Here is a 17,319-nt window from a genome sequence, read left to right on the forward strand (position 1 = left end):
GCGGACGCTTCCCAGAGCGGTCTCTACTGCCGCAGCCTCCGAGGGAGCGGTGAGGGGAGGCCGAGAGGATTCGGGGCGCGAGAGGGGGACGAGAGACTTCGTGAGAAGACCGCACCTCGTGCGGGGCGCGGTATCGCGCTGTGGGCTGTGTGACAGCGGCTGTCAGTCGCCCCGCGGTCGAGAAACCGAGTCATTCTGAGGGTCGGGCGTCGCTTCTGGCGCATAATGGAGGCGTCGGGCTGCCTGCTCCTGTTCCCCTGGGAAGGAATCGCTTTCTCAGGCGCAGGCTGCCCGGGACCCCCGGACAACCGGCGGGTCCGCGCCCCGACTGGTGACTTCCCGGTGGTCTTTCGCAGTTTAGCAGACCCGCTTGCAGCCGAGTAGCTGGCGCTAACCTATATCGCCTGCCCTGCCCTGCCTGTCGCCCGGGGAGAGCCTGCGGCGTCGGATAATCCTTTCCCTCCTCCGGCCCCCTAAGGAGCTTTGAACCAGCCTTGTTAACCTTTCCTCCCACCTCCTCTCCTTTCAGCCCCAAAACACTGCCTTGAAGTTTCCCAGTCAGCTCCCTTCCCACGTAATGACAAATCTTGAAGCAGGAAGCTGATAAACAACCCCAAACCAAAATACGCTGAAAATGTTTCCTTTCGGTAAACATAAATTAAACGGGAAATTCATCGTAACCAAACCGTTCCTGGACTAACAGTGCTTAAAAGCCTGTCTTGCTTTGCCACGAAAATCGGTAGCTTTTCCTTTTCGCTTTTTGGTAAAATTTTGTGACGTCTTATATTGTAGAATCATTCACCCGCTGAGCTTCCTTTTTTTTTTTTCCTCACCAGCCCACCCCCACTCCAGCCAAAACCTGGCAAGGAGGGACTTGTGCATGTTGCAGTCCTTGCAGCAGAAGGAAACCTCAGCTTCATTTGCTTTGCTTTGCTTGGTCACAGGGCTGCCTCTGAAGAAAGGAGAATGGCGTTCAGCAAAGGATTTCGGATCTATCACAAATTGGATCCCCCACCTTTCAGCCTTATAGTGGAAACTAGGCATAAAGAAGAATGTCTCATGTTCGAGTCTGGGGCTGTGGCTGTGCTGTGTAAGTCATTTGTTATTACCCAGCTGGTCGTGGTTTGTTTTTATTTGAAATTCTCAAATGCAGCAGTGTTTTGTTTTAAGAGTCAGCCTTTTCACTATATGCCTTCTAGAAGATTATGCTTTTATTTTCTTTAATTACACTTTATTTTCCCTTAAACTTTTTCTTAGCAGGTGTTTGTGGAGATGCAGGTTTTGGTTACAGGACTTTGTTTCCTTGGATTCTTCTGCTTCTACTTCTAAAAGAATTTGTGTGTGGGGGGGGTGTTGTATAGGGCATTGAACTCAGGACCTTGTGCTTGGAGGCAGGCATGGTGCCACTGAGCTAAATCCCAGGCTAGAAAAGAGTATTTTTTATCAAACAGATATTTTGCAGTTTATGTCCTATCGCATAAACTCATAAAATGGTTTACTTGACATTTTTATTATAATTAACAGAATTGCTTGGAGACCAATTACAACAGCATCTAATACTGTTGGAGTATCTTATGTTAAGCTTTTATATATTTTTTTTCTTATTTGTTTATTTATTTTGTGGTGCTGAGGACTGAATCCAGGGCCTCTCACATGCCAGACTCCAAACACTGAGCTACTTCCCCCGCCCAGGCCCTTACTTTTTTTTTGGATACTGGAGATGGAACTTGGACCTTCTGCTTGCAAGGCAGGTGCTGGCACCACTGAACTAAATCCCTGGCCCTCCTTAGGTTTTCATTAAGAGAATTATCAAGAACTTCTAGAATTTCATGTGAGATACATTATTATTTTCATATTACTTAAAAATTATTTTGGTAGTCTTTTTTTGAAAAGGATTACCTTTTGCAGCACAAGAAAAATAGATTAGTAAGGTTTGTGTTACTTTGTGATAGATGACTATGTTTATTCATTTAAGTTATTGCTCATATTTTTAGAAGTTCAGAATAGTGTTTGAAAGGCTTACAATTGCAAGTCCTTAAATATTTTAATGTTAAACTTTCTCCAGATTTAATAAGTAAAGAATATAAGACCCTTATCTTTGCATGTAGAATATTAATGTAGGTTAAAGTGTAACCTTATTAAAATATAATTTTATCCTAATGGAGAAAAGGGTAGTGGGATAATAAAATATCTTAAAGAACAGTATATAAGAAATATATATTTTTTGATACATAAAGCAACATGGTTTGAAAGACAAGGGGTTATGTAACTTCTAATAAATAGGCATAAGTAGTTTTAGTTATTCTCCATCAATGTAGATTTAATTGCTCCAAATATTTAAACTGAAAATACCATGTTACAATATTAGTGTACATACCATACTTTTTTTATACTGTAGGTATAATTCTTTTACCAATCAATTCTTAAACATATGGGGTGGAAAGTTCTCATACAAGAAACAGTTTTCAGCTATTTATCCCCCCCACCCCTACTAGGGATTGAACTCAGGACCTTGTGCTTGCTAGGCTGTCGTGGTGCCACTGAGCTAAATCTCTGGCCCTAGCTTACATTTTTTTGATGACATCAGATTCATTCATCTTGTTGAAATTCTGATATTTCTTTGTATGGTTACTCAGTAACTTGTAAGTCATTATTTAGCTACAAAGTACATATTACCTATTGTTTTTAGGATTATTTCCCCATGGGTGAGGAAACCTAAGAGTAATCATACTTTGAAATTTCAGGCAGCCATCTTTTATGCCAAATGATATTTTTTTAAGGGTTCTAAAACATCCTTTTTGGCATTAATACTCCATATGAGGAAGAACAGTATTAATTCATGTTTCCTGAGTGACTGATTTTTATATTTGCTGTGGTGGAAATTGAACCCATGCATGCTAGGCAAGTGCTCTGCCACTGAGGTATATCCCCAGCTCTTACTTTAACCTCATATCCTATTTATCTTCATTAGATTTAGGCCATGTAATTTTCTCAGGATAAAAAAGTTTGAATATTGCTTCTCTGTGACACTATCATAAAATGGATGTTTAATCTCTTGTGTTATCTTTCCTACTATGAATTTTACAGTAATATTTAAAATATGTTTTAAAATTTAAATTTAGCTTTTAACATACATAAAAACATAGAAGATGTATATTTATGGTGTACCATGTGATTGATAGTTTGATATATGTATATGTTGTATAATGCTTAAATGTATCTTCTCAAATGTCATTTGTTTATGGTGAAAACATGCAAAATCCTTTCTTTTTACTTTGACATATACAGAATTTTATTTATAGGCAGACTATGTTGCAGTAATAAAATACTGATATTTAAGAGCTAGCAGTACATTTTTATAATGTGACTAAAATATTTGGCACAGTTTGAGAGATATTAAGTTGTTGTATATTGTACTGTACAGTATTTTTTTAAACCTTCCCAGTTTCTAAATACTTTTTGTATTCAGGGAACTGTACTTGAAAGAACTTGATATATTCTTTTTATCTATAGCTGTCAGCCCCCTGAATTTCAGTACATCCTTCATATGAATCTACCAGAAGAATCTTCTAAAATAATTTTTGATATTAAACCAAAGTGTAACCCAGTTTTTCAGTAAGACTGAGTTGAAACTCCTCAGCCTGTCAGTCAGGGCTTTCTCTAATGGCCCAGCTCTTGGTCCAGTTCATCTTACAAAATGAACACTTTTTATGTAGCTTTCTTTGTTTGTTTGGGTTTTGAGACAAGGTCTTGCTGTGTAGTCCAGGCAGGCTTTAAACTTACTATGTAACCCAGGTTGGCCTCTTGATCCACCTTCCTCAGCCTCCCAAATGCTAGGATTACAGGTGTGCACCTGTGTTTCTCTTAAAAACAAATGGTGAAAATGGCTCTTGCGGGACTTGGTATTTCATGTACCCAAAGTATATAATTTCAGCCATCTGTAGTTGTCTAGGTTGAAAAGTAAAGTTTTAAAACTCAAGCATTTTTAGTCAATGCATGGTATTTAGGATTGTCATTATTTTTCTTGGTTTATGACAGAAGTGCCATGAGATAGCAAACAGGAAACCTTATCTTTCATTTTATTAGCACATAGGAAGAAATAGGTTGCAAGTGAAAATAGTTTCAGACTTTTTCATCTCTTTGGGACCAATTGTCCATAGGGACTACTCCTAATTTAGAACTTCCTTTAAAGTCCATTGATAGGATTCCAAGCTCAAGTCTGTCCTAATGCTATGACTTAATCAGAGCACCAGTGGTTTTCAATCGTGGCTGTACGTTATAACCTTGGGGAGTTTCCACAAATATTGGTGCCTGGGCGGCATCTTCCTAAAAATTCTGATATAATTAGATTGGGATGATAATTTCTGAGCAAAGTTTATATAGTCCTTGCTATGGTAGTTTAGGGGATTACTTCTTTGGCTTGCAGATTTTATTCAGAGTAACCATGTTTCTACGATGTTATGTCATTATTGCCTCTAATGGGACTCGTACATAGTTTTCTTGAAACCTTCAGGCTAAAACAAGGAGTGCTCCCGTAGTGTTCTTGATATATTGTTTTCCTATGAGAGGGAATTGTGTTCATGTTTCTGTGTCTGAATACTGGCTCCTTGAAGAAAAGGCCTGTGTCTCAGTAATGTGGCTGGATACTTAACTGTATCCCTACAGCTTGGTATAGTATTTGAAGAATAGTTATTAAATGAATGACAGTAGGAGGAAAGACTAAATCTAAATGAGACTAAAAAGTTGACAAACTTGCAGTTACTATATGTTTAAAAACAGTATCATTCATTCATTCATCCTGATTGCAGAGATTCCCAACTGCTAGGCAAGTGTTCTACCACTGAGCTACATCTCCAGTGCAGTTTGTGTTTTGTGTTTTTTTTTTTTTTTTGGTACTGAGGATTGAACTCAGGTCTTTGCTCTTGTGAGGCAGGCACTGGAATCACTGAGCTAAATCCTCGGCCCTCGATTTTATTTTTAATTAACACATAATAATTACAAATTCATGGAGTGCAAAGTGATGTTTTGATAATTATATATACAGTGTGTTAGGAACAAATAAAAATAATTAGGATATTCATAGCCCTAAACATTTACTGTTTTTTAATGGTGAGACACTCAAAGTCCCCTCTTCTAGCCATTTGGAAATGTGTAAGACATTATTATTGACTAGTCATTCTATTGTGTAATAAACTCCTAACTATAACTTTTACTCCTTGATCAACCTCTCTAAACACCCTCTTCCCTGCCCTCTCTCTGGTTCTTATTCTACTCTCTATTCTACTCTCTTACTCTACTCTCTATTTCTGTGACATTAACTTTTTAAGATTCTATATAGGAGTGAAATTATGCAGTACTTGTCTTTCTTTGCCTAGCTTATTTCACTTACCATAGAGTCTTCCAAGTCCATCCATTTGTTGCAAATGACATGATTTCATCTTTTATGGCTGAATAGTATTTTGTATATATGCTACGAAATAGGATATCTTTCTGTAGAAATTACTTTCTGTATTTTAAATAATTGATTAGAGCATAGTCTATGCGTATAGTCCCAGCTACTCTAGAGGCTAGGGAGAGTTACTGGAGCCTAGGACTTCAAGACCGGCCTTAGCAACATAGGAAGACCCTGTCTCAAAAACAAACCAACAAAAAAAGAAGTTATTTGACTAAATTGCCAATATAAAAGACACTATTATGTATCTATTACCCATTATTTTAAATTTGTTGCTGAATAATCTTATTGGAAATAACAATTGACCATAAGGTTTTTTTCAAAATGCCAATTAAAAATTTTTATGATGAATGTTATTTGTTCTATAAATACCATTAACATTTTTTTAGTTTTGGGGTTTTTTTTTTGTTTGTTTTTTTTGTTTTGTTTTGGTAGTGGCGATTGAACTCAGGTCCTTGTGCTTGAAAACCAGGCGCTGGAATCACTGAGCTAAATCCTGGGCCCTAAAATTACTTTTTTAAAAAAAGTAGAGAATAATTCCATCATTGGTTGTTTTTTGTTGCATTTATTTTTAAAACCCTACCTAAACATTTTTATTCTTAGATAATTGTTTTTTAGTGGTATACCCATTTTTTACAATTATTAGTCCAGAAAAAGTTCAGTTAGACTGAATTTGATGTCTGTAGAACAGTGGTTCAGGGTTGCAGGTGCACTCTGCCAATATAAATAATAAATATGATGATCAGGAAGTTATAAAGTGTGTATTTTTTTCCTGGAAATTAATTTATTAGATGAAAAAAAAGACATCTCTCAGCTTTATATAGGATTCAGTGCTTTTAGTCTTCTACATTTACACAAAAAGATTTTCAGGCTTTCACAAAGGAAGGACAAGCTATCAACCATAAACACATTAAATTCATATATTTAATGTGTTATAGCTTATGCTTTAGTAAGTAATAATCTACTTCATAATTGTATCCTAAATAGAAGATGAAGAAAAGGTCAACATACAAGAATTGGATAACGATTCTGAAAACAGGAGTTTTGATTCTGTTTAAAAGGTGGGACTGGGGGCTGGGAGTGGGGATGTTGCTTAATAATCCAGTGCTTGCATAGCATGTGCTATCCCTGTGTTCATTTCCTAGTGTTACAAAAAAAACAGCCAACTACACAGAACAGCAACAACACAGATAGCAATTTACATCACTACTTTACATTCCTAACTCCTAAAATTAAATTTTTTTTTTTTTTCCTACCCAGGATCAAACGTGGGTCCCTGCGCTTGCAAGGCAGGCAGCAGAACCACTGAGCTAAATCCCTGACCCCCTTAAATTAAAATTTTTTACTCCTCTCATTAATATGGTGATAAAGGTAAATTAAATTTTATCTTTCTAGGGATAAGATTGTTTCAGGCTTTCCTGAGTCAGTCTAGGACTCAAATCATGCACTTAACAAGGCCTTATCTCTCTTAACTCTGGATGGATGTGATTTTACTTGATTGTCCATGTGAGCTTATTTTCCTTTCTTTTTTTTTTCATATTATGGAATGGTAGTCATAATACTATTACGACTATATTCTGGAGATCTTCACAGACTACAATATAGCTTCAGTTTAGTTTCTATGAAACTACAAAATGTAAAGGAGTAAAAATAATTTTAAAAACAGCTTTTTTTCAATAAAAATAATGAAAAAAATACCTTTTTCTGGAAGCTTATTCTACTGGTCACAATATTAACCCAGCAGTTTCTAAACTTTCCTTTTGCATGGTGACCTTAGTGTCTCATTAAGTTTTCATAGCACTCTTAGGCCACAAGCGATACCTAATAGTTCTGTTTTTTAAATAGTTGTAGGTGATAAGTTTCAACAGTTAGTACTGTTCAAAGAAAATAATGCCACAAAATGAAAATGACTTATTTGACTTATAAATAACAACAGTTTTTTATTAGTGGGATATGTGTGTCTGTTGAATACTGAGTAGCTTTTTAAGCAGTAAGACACTGTCCACACTATTTTACTGTTCCACTTTGATTTTTTTTTTTTTTCAGGGTACTGGGGATCGAACTCAGGACCTTGTGCTTGCTGTTCCATTTTGATTTTCAGTGATATTTTCTTCTTACCACAGCTGCCAAAAACCTAGCTTCACAAAGATCATCCAAAGATGTACTGCAGTCTAATGTTGAAACTCTGACCTACCTCAGGCTAATAGAAGCTGGTATCCAACATACATTGAGAATGTGTTTCCTTTAACATACGTTGCAGCTCCTGTGGGAGTTTGCTGCAGTAACTGGGACGTCTCAGTGTACAGTGTGACATTTGACATATTTTTTTCATTCAGTTCTGTTGGTTATGCTTTTATCTGTGTTTTACAGATGTAGAAACAGGCTTGGAAAAATTAAATAAATGCTACAATGACATAATTCTTCTCTTTTTCCTCACTGTAACTGTTGTTTGTGCTGTTATGAGGGTTATGGCTATTATTTTTTTGAACAGATGATAAAGAGCAAAGGAAAGAAAGTCAAAGAGTTTAAAGTTAAGACTGAAATTTCAAAGGAATTGCTAAACTTGTGGATTTTTTTCCAGTAAACTGTTAATGGGTTCATATATTAGAAGGGAAGTATGGTTTCATTTAAAGTAAAGTTTTAAAATACATAAAGTCTTTTTGCTGTGCCAAGTTAAATGTCAGGTTTTAGAATTTTGGACATCGAGTGTTGTAGGTGGTAATGACAAGCATTTTAATTGCCAACTGCTGTCAGTCAGCACAGTTGGCTTTTAGATAAGTCACAGTATCCTTCCTATCTCTTGAAAATTTTGCACGCTTAGAGAGGTGACTTTTTATAGTTGACTTTTCTGGCATAGAAGTGATGAAACTTAGACTTGTTACATATCACTCGTTTTCTTTTTATAAATAACTTTTGTAATGTATATAATTAATAGAAAGTAAATAGCAGCTTAAATATCATCTCTTAAAAAAAATTCAACCCAGCTTTTCCAGTATGGGCCTGTGGCAGGGTTAGACTACTAATTTAGGGCAAAACTAGTAGTAGTGCCTAGGTTGTTTTTTTGTTTTGTTTGAGATAGTTTCTCACTGTGTAGTTCAGGCTGGTCTTGAACTCAAAGTGGAGCCTAGGCTGGCCTTGAACTTGTGGCAATCTTCCTGCCTCAGTCTCCTACATGCTGGGATTACAGGTGTTTATCACCATGCTTTGCAAAACCAGTGTTTACATTTCTTTACCACTTTACTTTTGCTGTGAAGATTTAAGAAAGGCAGAACAGCTAACTGAACAATAAATCTGCATTAGTTGATTTTAGTACATGATGTCAGGTCTGTCAGATGTCTGACTTATGCTATGAAATATAACTATCCCAGTTTAATAGGATTTTTGTTTCAAACCATCAATGTTGCGGTTCATATCTAGATGTTCCCCTCATAGTCATATGTGCTCATAAGTGGGGCTTTGGGGGCAATTGGATCATGGGGGTGTGGTACTCATTAGTGGTTAGTTTACTGATAAGTTTGTAGGTAAATGTGATGTTGGGCCACTGGGGCGTGGCCTGGAAGGGTCTTTCTCCCTCCCCTTCCCTTGATCTCTCCTTGCTTCCTGGCTGCCACACCATGAACGACTCTCCTCTGCCATTGGTCAGCTGTGGACTAAAATCTATACAAACTATGAGCCAAAATAAATCTTTTCTCCTTTAATTTGTGGATGTCAGGTATTGTGTCTCAGTGTGAAAGAACAGAACTAAGACAATGATGGAGTAGCAGGAACTGTATTTCTCTCCCTTAACAGTAACAACAACAATAAAATGATAAAATATATGAAATGATTTCAGACATTGAGCATTAGGTAGCACAAATTGACCCCTAAGAAAAAGGAAACTAATGAGATAGGCCTTAAAATTGCTCCGTAACTGCCTGGAGAGCTTGGAGAGCTTCAAGGCCACAGCAGTAGAGGATGTACTCATATCAAGCCTGGCAGGCTTCCAGAGTTAAAGAGACAATAGGGAATAGGTGGAGCCCAAGTACTGAGTACCAGAAAGGAGATAACAAGACTTCAGCTGAGTACTGACCAGTGTCAGTATATGAGTAGACTACCCATGGCAGGAAAAGAATCGTTGGAAAGGAACAAGCAGAAAAGTGATTGGAGCCTGTGGGTTTGTAGATAATTCATTTTTAACTTCCAGAGTGGAGAAATCTTGTATTATGCCCGAAATTGGGATGCACACTCAAAATGGTGTAGTGATTCAGTAATGGGACAAAATAACCATAGACTAAATTCTGCTCTGGCCCTACCTGACGAAGCCTAAATGGAAGATTGTCAAGAGTCACATAGTTTCCTGATAACGTAATCTACAAATAACTATTTTAGAAGAAAGTTTCAGAACGTTTACAGAATACAAACATGTTTTGTGTGTGTGTGTGTGTATAAACACACACATACATAATGTATGAAATGTGTATGCATGAATATCATTCAACCTTATAAAATTCACAATTAGTTTACATATAAAGAAGCAGAAAATACATCTCATAATGAGAAGAAAAGCCATATTGTAGAAACAGATGCTAAAATTAATAAGGGACATTAAAACAGCTATCATAAATATACTCCATATGTTCAAGAAGTAGAGGAAAGAATGAGCATAAGGAGAGATGTGAAAAATGTGACTCAAATCAAATTTTTAGAAAATGAAAGTGACATGAAAAAATACACTGATCAAGGAATTAGTAGATTTAATGCTACTGAGGAAATAAATGGTTGGTAAACTTGAAGGCATAGTAATAGGAACTATCCAAAATGAAATATGGAGAGAAAAAAATATCTAAAACAGAGCACCTAAAATAAACAGCACCAGTGAATTGTGGGACAACTAAGTAGCCTAATGTATATCTCTGATTGGAATCAGAAGGAAGGAGTTGAGAAAAGAAAATGAAGAAGTAATAGGCCATTTTCCAAATTTAATGAAAACTCTAAATGCACAGATCCAAGTGACTAAGTGAACCCCAAGCAGAGGAAACAAAGAAAATTGCACCCAAATGCGTAATGAAATCCCCGATTACCAGTAATACAGAGAAAAATCTTAAAAGCATCCCAAGGAGAAGAGGGTATACATTGTACAGAAAAGTGAAGGTAAGAATGATCTTTTTTCGATACCAGGGCTTGAACTTGGGTCCTTGTGCTTACAAGGTAGGAGGTAGAACCACTGATTTTAAATCCCTGGCCTAAGAATGATCTCAGATATGTTATGTAGATGTAGCAACTCCCCATGAAAAATGTGATTGTTATGTATTATACACATGTATTAATCAAGCACTTTTAATACATTAAAAATGTTTTTTTACTTTTACTTAGAAGTAATTCAAGCCAGGGGATATAACATCTTTATAGTACTGAAAGAGAAAAAGAACAGAAGCATCCTAGGGTTTTATGTCTAACCATAAAGGAAGAAGATATAAAGATTTTCAACATGGAAAAGCTAAAAAACATGAGCTAAATATAGTAATAGTAAAATAGTATTGCTTTTGTTTGCATCTAATCCCAGAATTTTCAGAAACTCTGAAGTGATATATTCTAAATCAATGAAATTTTGGAAGAAGCATAAAGAATAGAATGGACTAGGGTAGTTGGTTAGGCTCAAAATTAAAGAACCAAGAGGAGGGATACTTTTAAATATTGTAGGTCATATTTTTACTGGTGACAATTTAAATTTGCCTGTTTGAGTTTTTAATGGTTTTAGGAAGAATTTTTCTTCTAAAATTCTATAGATTTTGCAACTCAGTGAAAAGACATTAAATTCTCAAATATTAGTTTGCTGTATATGAAATGAAATATTCTTTTTCCATTTTATCAGTCTTCTAACTTTTTATATGTGAAGTATATAAATTAGCTCTTAGTAATAATTTTTTACTACAAGTTATTTTTCATTTAGTTCATAGTAGACTATAGGATTGTTATAGCCTGTTGAATGCCTTACTGAAAAGCAGTGTCTCGGGCCAGGGATTTAGCTCTCAATGTTGCCACTGCAGTCCCGAGTTTGATCCCCCCCCCACCAAAAGACATATAGTCTTTTAGTATCCCACAGATCCTGTGTACAGTATAGCAGGATGAATCTTATAATTAAATTTCTGCCTGAGTATACATTACTGCTCACTAGTTGTTTGGCCTTGGTCAGTCTCAAAGATAGGTCTTTGGCCTATCTTGATGAACAGTTTTATTGGTTCTCTTGGAGAATGAAATAGAAGGTGTAGTTATCAGATTTGTAGCTGTTGCAAAGCTGTGTGGGTTTGATACTGAGTTGGATAGTATAATTATATTGAGTTACACAGTTGAGATCCAGTTTCTTCAAACTGATATACAGTAATGGCTTAGAACTCGCAGTAGAAAATTCTCTTTCCCTTGGGCTGGATTGAATTGTGTTTATCCCTGAACAGCATCCTCTGACTTTGGGAATACCATCTGCTGCTGGAATCAAACAAAAAGAAGATAGAAATTAATGTGAATGTCTTGGTTCCTGTAGTATCCCAAACTATATGGTGGCTAAACAGTAAGAAAGGATTGCAATAGATAGTGTCTTGAGGGTCATATCTCATATCGATTGCTGCATACTGTTAAACCTGCTTTTCCTTTAGTCTTCTTTATCTTAATTATACTCCATTTACCTTTAGAGGATGTAATTCAGAACTTCCGAATTATTCTCTGTACTTCCTTCTCTTGTTCTGTTTTGTTTTTGGTACTGGGGATTGAACTCAGTACCTTGCACTTATGAGGCAGGCACTGGCACCACTGAGCTAAATCCCCGGCCCTGTGCTTCCTTCTCTTCCCAGTTCACTGTAATAAGATCCAGTCATCTCAGCTCTCTAATTTCTTTGAGAATCCATGCAGTACACCATTTCAGCTTTTGCTGTCCCAATAAAGCCACTGTTGTCTCCTTCATGGACCCTTACAGTTGTCTCCTAGTCTCCCTGCTTCTCCTTGTCCTACTCACCTCTAGTCTTTTAAAAACATAATTTAGATCATGATTCCCCTTCTTAATCCCTTCAGTGATTGGCTACTGAACTGAAAATGCAAACTCTTTAAGGTTACCCATAATAAAATAATAAAGTCCCTGCTTCCCGCTTTAATTTTATACTACTTGGTCTCTGATTTTTGTGTTTCAGACATGTTGGCCTTCTTTCTTTCTTTTTTTTTTTTTTTTTTACTAGGGATCGAACTCAGATCCTTGTGCTTGCAGGGTTGCAAGGCAGGCGGTGAAACCACTGAGCTAAATCCCCTGCCCTCATGTTGGCCTTCTTTTAGTAATGTATGTACCAAGTTCTTTGTAATGTTAGGGTCTTCACGTGCTGAGTTTCTTAATCTCAGGGTTGTGGGTTTTAGCCCCACATTGGTGCCAGTTATTGGAGACCAGTCCTTCAATCTGCTTCAAGAGGGGTGCAGCAAAGGCTAAAGAAAGAAAGACAAAGAGACATACTTTCAAAGTATGTGAGAGGCTAGGAGGTCGGTGCTGGAGTGGACAAAGACAAAGACTCCGAGCTAGCCACTATTTATTGCATGTACGCAATAATCAGAAGGAGTATCAGGTGCCTCAGGATAGTGGTAATCTTACGTTGGTGAGGATCTTAGGTTAATGAGATTTTATGTTAATGAGGAAGGTGAGATGGGCAAAGCATTCTTACCGTAGTAGGTAGGAAGAGGTAGCAGGCTAATAAGGAATTTGTCCCTTCTCAAGGAACCAGGATGTCTCTAGCTGATATAATCTTGCCCTGGGGTGTCACAGCATCATGGGGCCATTGAGGCCTCAGTTGTGTCTGGAAGCGCATGGAATTATGTTTTCACATACCATAGCTGGCTCCCAGACAAGAAGATACTAAGCCTCAGACAGCCCTAACCACAATTTAATTATGAAATGATTTTTCCCCAAAAATGATATAGAATCTTTCTTCACAACATGCTGTTTATTCTGTTCAGGTTTTTAAACCATAGCATATATAAAAAAAGTATAAATTGTAAGTATACTGTTCTATTGACATGTGTTTTATTTTGGATTTTTGCTATTAATGACACTGGTATGAACATTCTTGTACATATCTTTTGGTGCACATATATACACATTTTTGTGGGGTTTATTCTTAGGAATATAATTACTGGGATATTAAGTCTGCATATGTTACCCAGAATATTTTAACTTCCCTTTTCATTTGGCTAGTTTCCTCTTTATTCTTCAGATTGCAGTGTAAAGTTTACTGCCTTAATCAGGTTTACTCTAACCAGTGTCCTCTTCCAACAAAAACTTTAACGTAGGTCCTGCTTTTGCAGCCTGTTGAACCCCCATGATAGATCGATGACAGCTTATAGTACTGTGTTTGTGTGGTTTTATAATGCCCATCTTTTTAATCTAATTACTAATAATAAGGTGTCAAAGTACTCTGTCTCAAGAACCTTGCCAGAGTCCTGGTGCAATGTAGGCATTCAGTAAATACTTAGTGCATGAATGAATGAAAGATTTTGGGTTTTTTTCCTGAAATATTACCAAGATTAAAATGTGTGTTTATATAGAACATTAATTTGGACAGCTTAATGTCCTTTAATTATATAAGGAAAATATTTTCATGTTAAGATAAATTTTCTGTGTCTAGTAAAATGCAAAGAAGCATTACTGCCAGCTAATTTTATGACCTCAATTGAATTACCTAATCTCTAGTCTTTTTTTCTTCTGAGAATGAGAAGCTTGGACTGCATGTTCTCTAGCATTCTCTACACTAGAGGTTCTATACCAAAGTGCTGTCTACATGCAAATAAGCTGACCACAAATTGCCATGCATGCAACCACAGGCAAATTATGATTCTAGGAAGAGCATTCTAATTTGCAATCTTGTCTTTATGTTCTCACTGACATTGTGTAGCTTGCTGTTCTACATCAGCTCGGGAAGAACTCTATTCTCAGGCTAGAATGTTAAGGATAATAGGACCTCTATTGGATTATTATTTAGTTTGAATTGTGATCATTCAGAAGTTAGATAAATTTACTTTTAAATTTAATCCTCCTTACCATTTAAGTTAAATAGAAGTAATTTTAAGTGTTGATCATGGGTAATGCATTAATTATGCTTCTTTCCTATTGAGATGGTAGAGATGGCAATACAGCCATGGTCTCCATTTAATGAGTGTTCTATGGTAATAAGCCTCTCTTTTTAGAGTCACAGCTCCTAAAATCAAAAATAGGGATGTGATTATGTTTTCGTATGAATTTCTGTATTCTGATTGAAATCTTAAGTCTGATTTTAATATCATTTCCCATTAATTCTAATTTGAGAATGGAGGGTGTAATTCACAGCAGTTCCGAATAACGCCAGTTTTGTCATACTATGGCATAGTAGTAGTCAAAGAAACTACTAAGCAAAAGAAATGGGGTGTGTGTGTGATAGAGAACTACTGATATGTTAAATTTTGATAGAGAACAATTGATTTTATTAATACTGAGCATTTTCTGTAGTCTATAAGTAAACCATCTTTACAACTACTATTCTTGATACCTTCCTGTAGTTTAAATAAGAAGAGCTGTAGGTTAGGCCTACCTTTAATCACCACTTTATTTGGGTAAAGGAACTTGGAAAGCATGCATAGAGCTAAAATAATAAATGAGTTATCTGAATTAAGATGTGGATATTGCTGTCACATACGGATTTATGCAGTTTTAATTTTTGAAAGACTGCATTAGCAGGAAATTGACCTGAACTTTTATGTCACTGTAGCTTCCTGAAGTTTTACTTCCACTCATTCTTTCTGTTTCCTCTGAGATTCCAAATACCCTGCCACTTCATAAACTCCTCCAGTTTAAATTTTGGCGTGCAATCATTTAATGGTGCCTGTGTCCCCACCACTCTTTCCTCTTCCTCTCTCCCTTTTTCCCTCTCTCCCTCCCCTCTACAGACAAGCACACTGGAACATTTCCAGACCTCAAGATGAGGGATTGTTCAATACAAACTTCAGTACTGTGAGGGCACTGGAATACTTTCAGTAGTAAGTTAAATGTATTTTTTATTCAAAATTAGTAAACATTTAATTAGCAATGAAGTAATTTAATTAGATTCATCCTTCTTACATCATATAGTTTTGTATATTTTAGAGTCTCATTAAATGAGATATTTTTCTCTGGTTCAAAAATATATGGGGAGGGAATAATAAGGTCTTAAAATAATACCAGTTAGAGAGAAATGCTTAATTTAGAAATCTGTATGTGTATTTTTGCTGGTTATATTTTAAAGATAAAAGTTCAATATAAAATTTTTTTCTGAACCACCCCTTTTTTTTCGAGACAGGGTCTCCCTGTGTACTTCAGGCTACCCTTGAATTCATATGTATTCCAGGCTGACATAGAACTCATGTCAATCCTCCTACCTCATCCTGCTGAGTGCTGGGGTTACAGGCATGTACCACCATGTCCAGCACCGAACTATTTTAGACTACGTTGCTGACATACTTAAGTACCCCCAAATGCTTATTATGTATTTTCTAGAAAGACATTCTCCTGTATAACTGTGCATAACCCATCATAAAAATAACAGTGATTGTTACTATCAAGTTCTCAGACTCCATTCAAGTTTCACCAGTTGTTTCAAACAACGTTTTGTGTAGTGGAAAGATATTTCAGATTTGTGCAGTTTATTTAGTTGTCATGTCTCCAGTCTTAAATCTGGAAAAATTCCTCAGTCTTTGACATTGATGACCTTAAATTTGAAAATGAAGGCTGCTTATTTTGTAGAATATCACTCATTTCGGGTTTTCTGATGGATCCTGGGGCAAAAATTGAAGATACAGAAATGCTTCTGCTTTCTTGTCATTGTGTTGTCAGGTGGCACACATTTTTGTCTTAACACTTTCCTGTTGGTGTTCACTTTGATTACTTGACTAAGATGCTGAAACGTCTGGCGGACTGTTTTTTTCCCTAAAATTGTGCTGAGGGAAGGTATGTTGAAACTATAGAAATATCTCACTCATCAGATTTTCACTTGATCTTAGCCAAAAGGCCGAGAAGCGATTACTCATCAGATTTTCAATTCATAGGTACCCATTATTCTTACTGTTTTGATAAAATTTTCTAAGATTTCATCAATAAAAACCCTTTTAAGCTGGCCTCAGCACTTTTGTGACATATCTCCATTATTCTTTCAACATTTCCTTTCTTTCTGGCATGAGTAAATGTTTCAGGTTCATCTTGTCTCTACCCTTCTCCTGAAATCAGCCATTTCTTCTCTAAGTTCTAGTTCTTTTTATGGTGAATGGGATTTAGAAACTAAGCTCTGAATTTGTTGATTTCTGTTGGAGTATTGCTGATTCCAGGTCCTTTCAAGTAGTCCTAAGAGGTATATGTAAATATGTATGTGTATACCGTGTATAATTATGCAACCCATTTATATCTATCTTCTCTCTCTGTCTCTGTATGAGATTACACTTAACTCCAGTTCCAGTTGACACTGCAGTATCAGTTCTCATTTTCTTTCTATCCATATTTGTAATTCCTTTATCTGTCATTGAGCAACCTGGCTCCCATTATCCTTGGTCATTTTTCTGTATATAACTTTCCTGTTACCACTTCAGCCTACATAGGTGCTCACTGCATCCCACTAGGGGCTTCAACACACTGCTACAGGCTCTTATCCTGTGCACCCTTCCCTCTCCAACCCTTTCAAGTCTAAAATCATGCCAGGATATCCCAACATCCCTACATAGATCCTGTCATCCTCATCCCAGTAATATTCCCATACCTCATTCCAGGCTGCCCCTCTCCCAAGTGAATTCCTTTTTCCTCTGTCTCTGGCTTCAGCTCCATGATCAGGGCCATCCATGCTGTTCCTGGGCTCTGATGGCCT

At 36.6% G+C, this 17,319-nt stretch overlaps 1 protein-coding gene across 16 annotated transcripts in view; it reads left to right on the forward strand.

Moving 5' to 3' along the window:
• Positions 1-6: 6 nt before the first annotated feature.
• Synj1 (synaptojanin 1) overlaps positions 7-17,319 on the forward strand; it is an 88,031-nt gene continuing 70,718 nt past the window's right edge. For 5 of the 16 annotated variants that reach the window (XM_033767993.1, XM_033767994.1, XM_033767995.1 and 2 more), the window contains exon 1: positions 915-1,090. In XM_033767993.1, coding sequence (XP_033623884.1) covers positions 967-1,090 — 124 coding nt within the window. In that variant the 5' untranslated portion in view covers positions 915-966. Of the gene's footprint in view, positions 50-880; positions 1,091-17,319 lie in introns of those variants that run through there. The other 11 variants (XM_033767997.1, XM_033767999.1, XM_033767998.1 and 8 more) reach the window with 5 other exon arrangements.

The sequence above is a fragment of the Fukomys damarensis genome, unplaced genomic scaffold (assembly GCF_012274545.1).
Source record: "Fukomys damarensis isolate Sample0158 unplaced genomic scaffold, DMR_v1.0_HiC HiC_scaffold_24, whole genome shotgun sequence".
Lineage (NCBI taxonomy): Eukaryota > Metazoa > Chordata > Mammalia > Rodentia > Bathyergidae > Fukomys > Fukomys damarensis.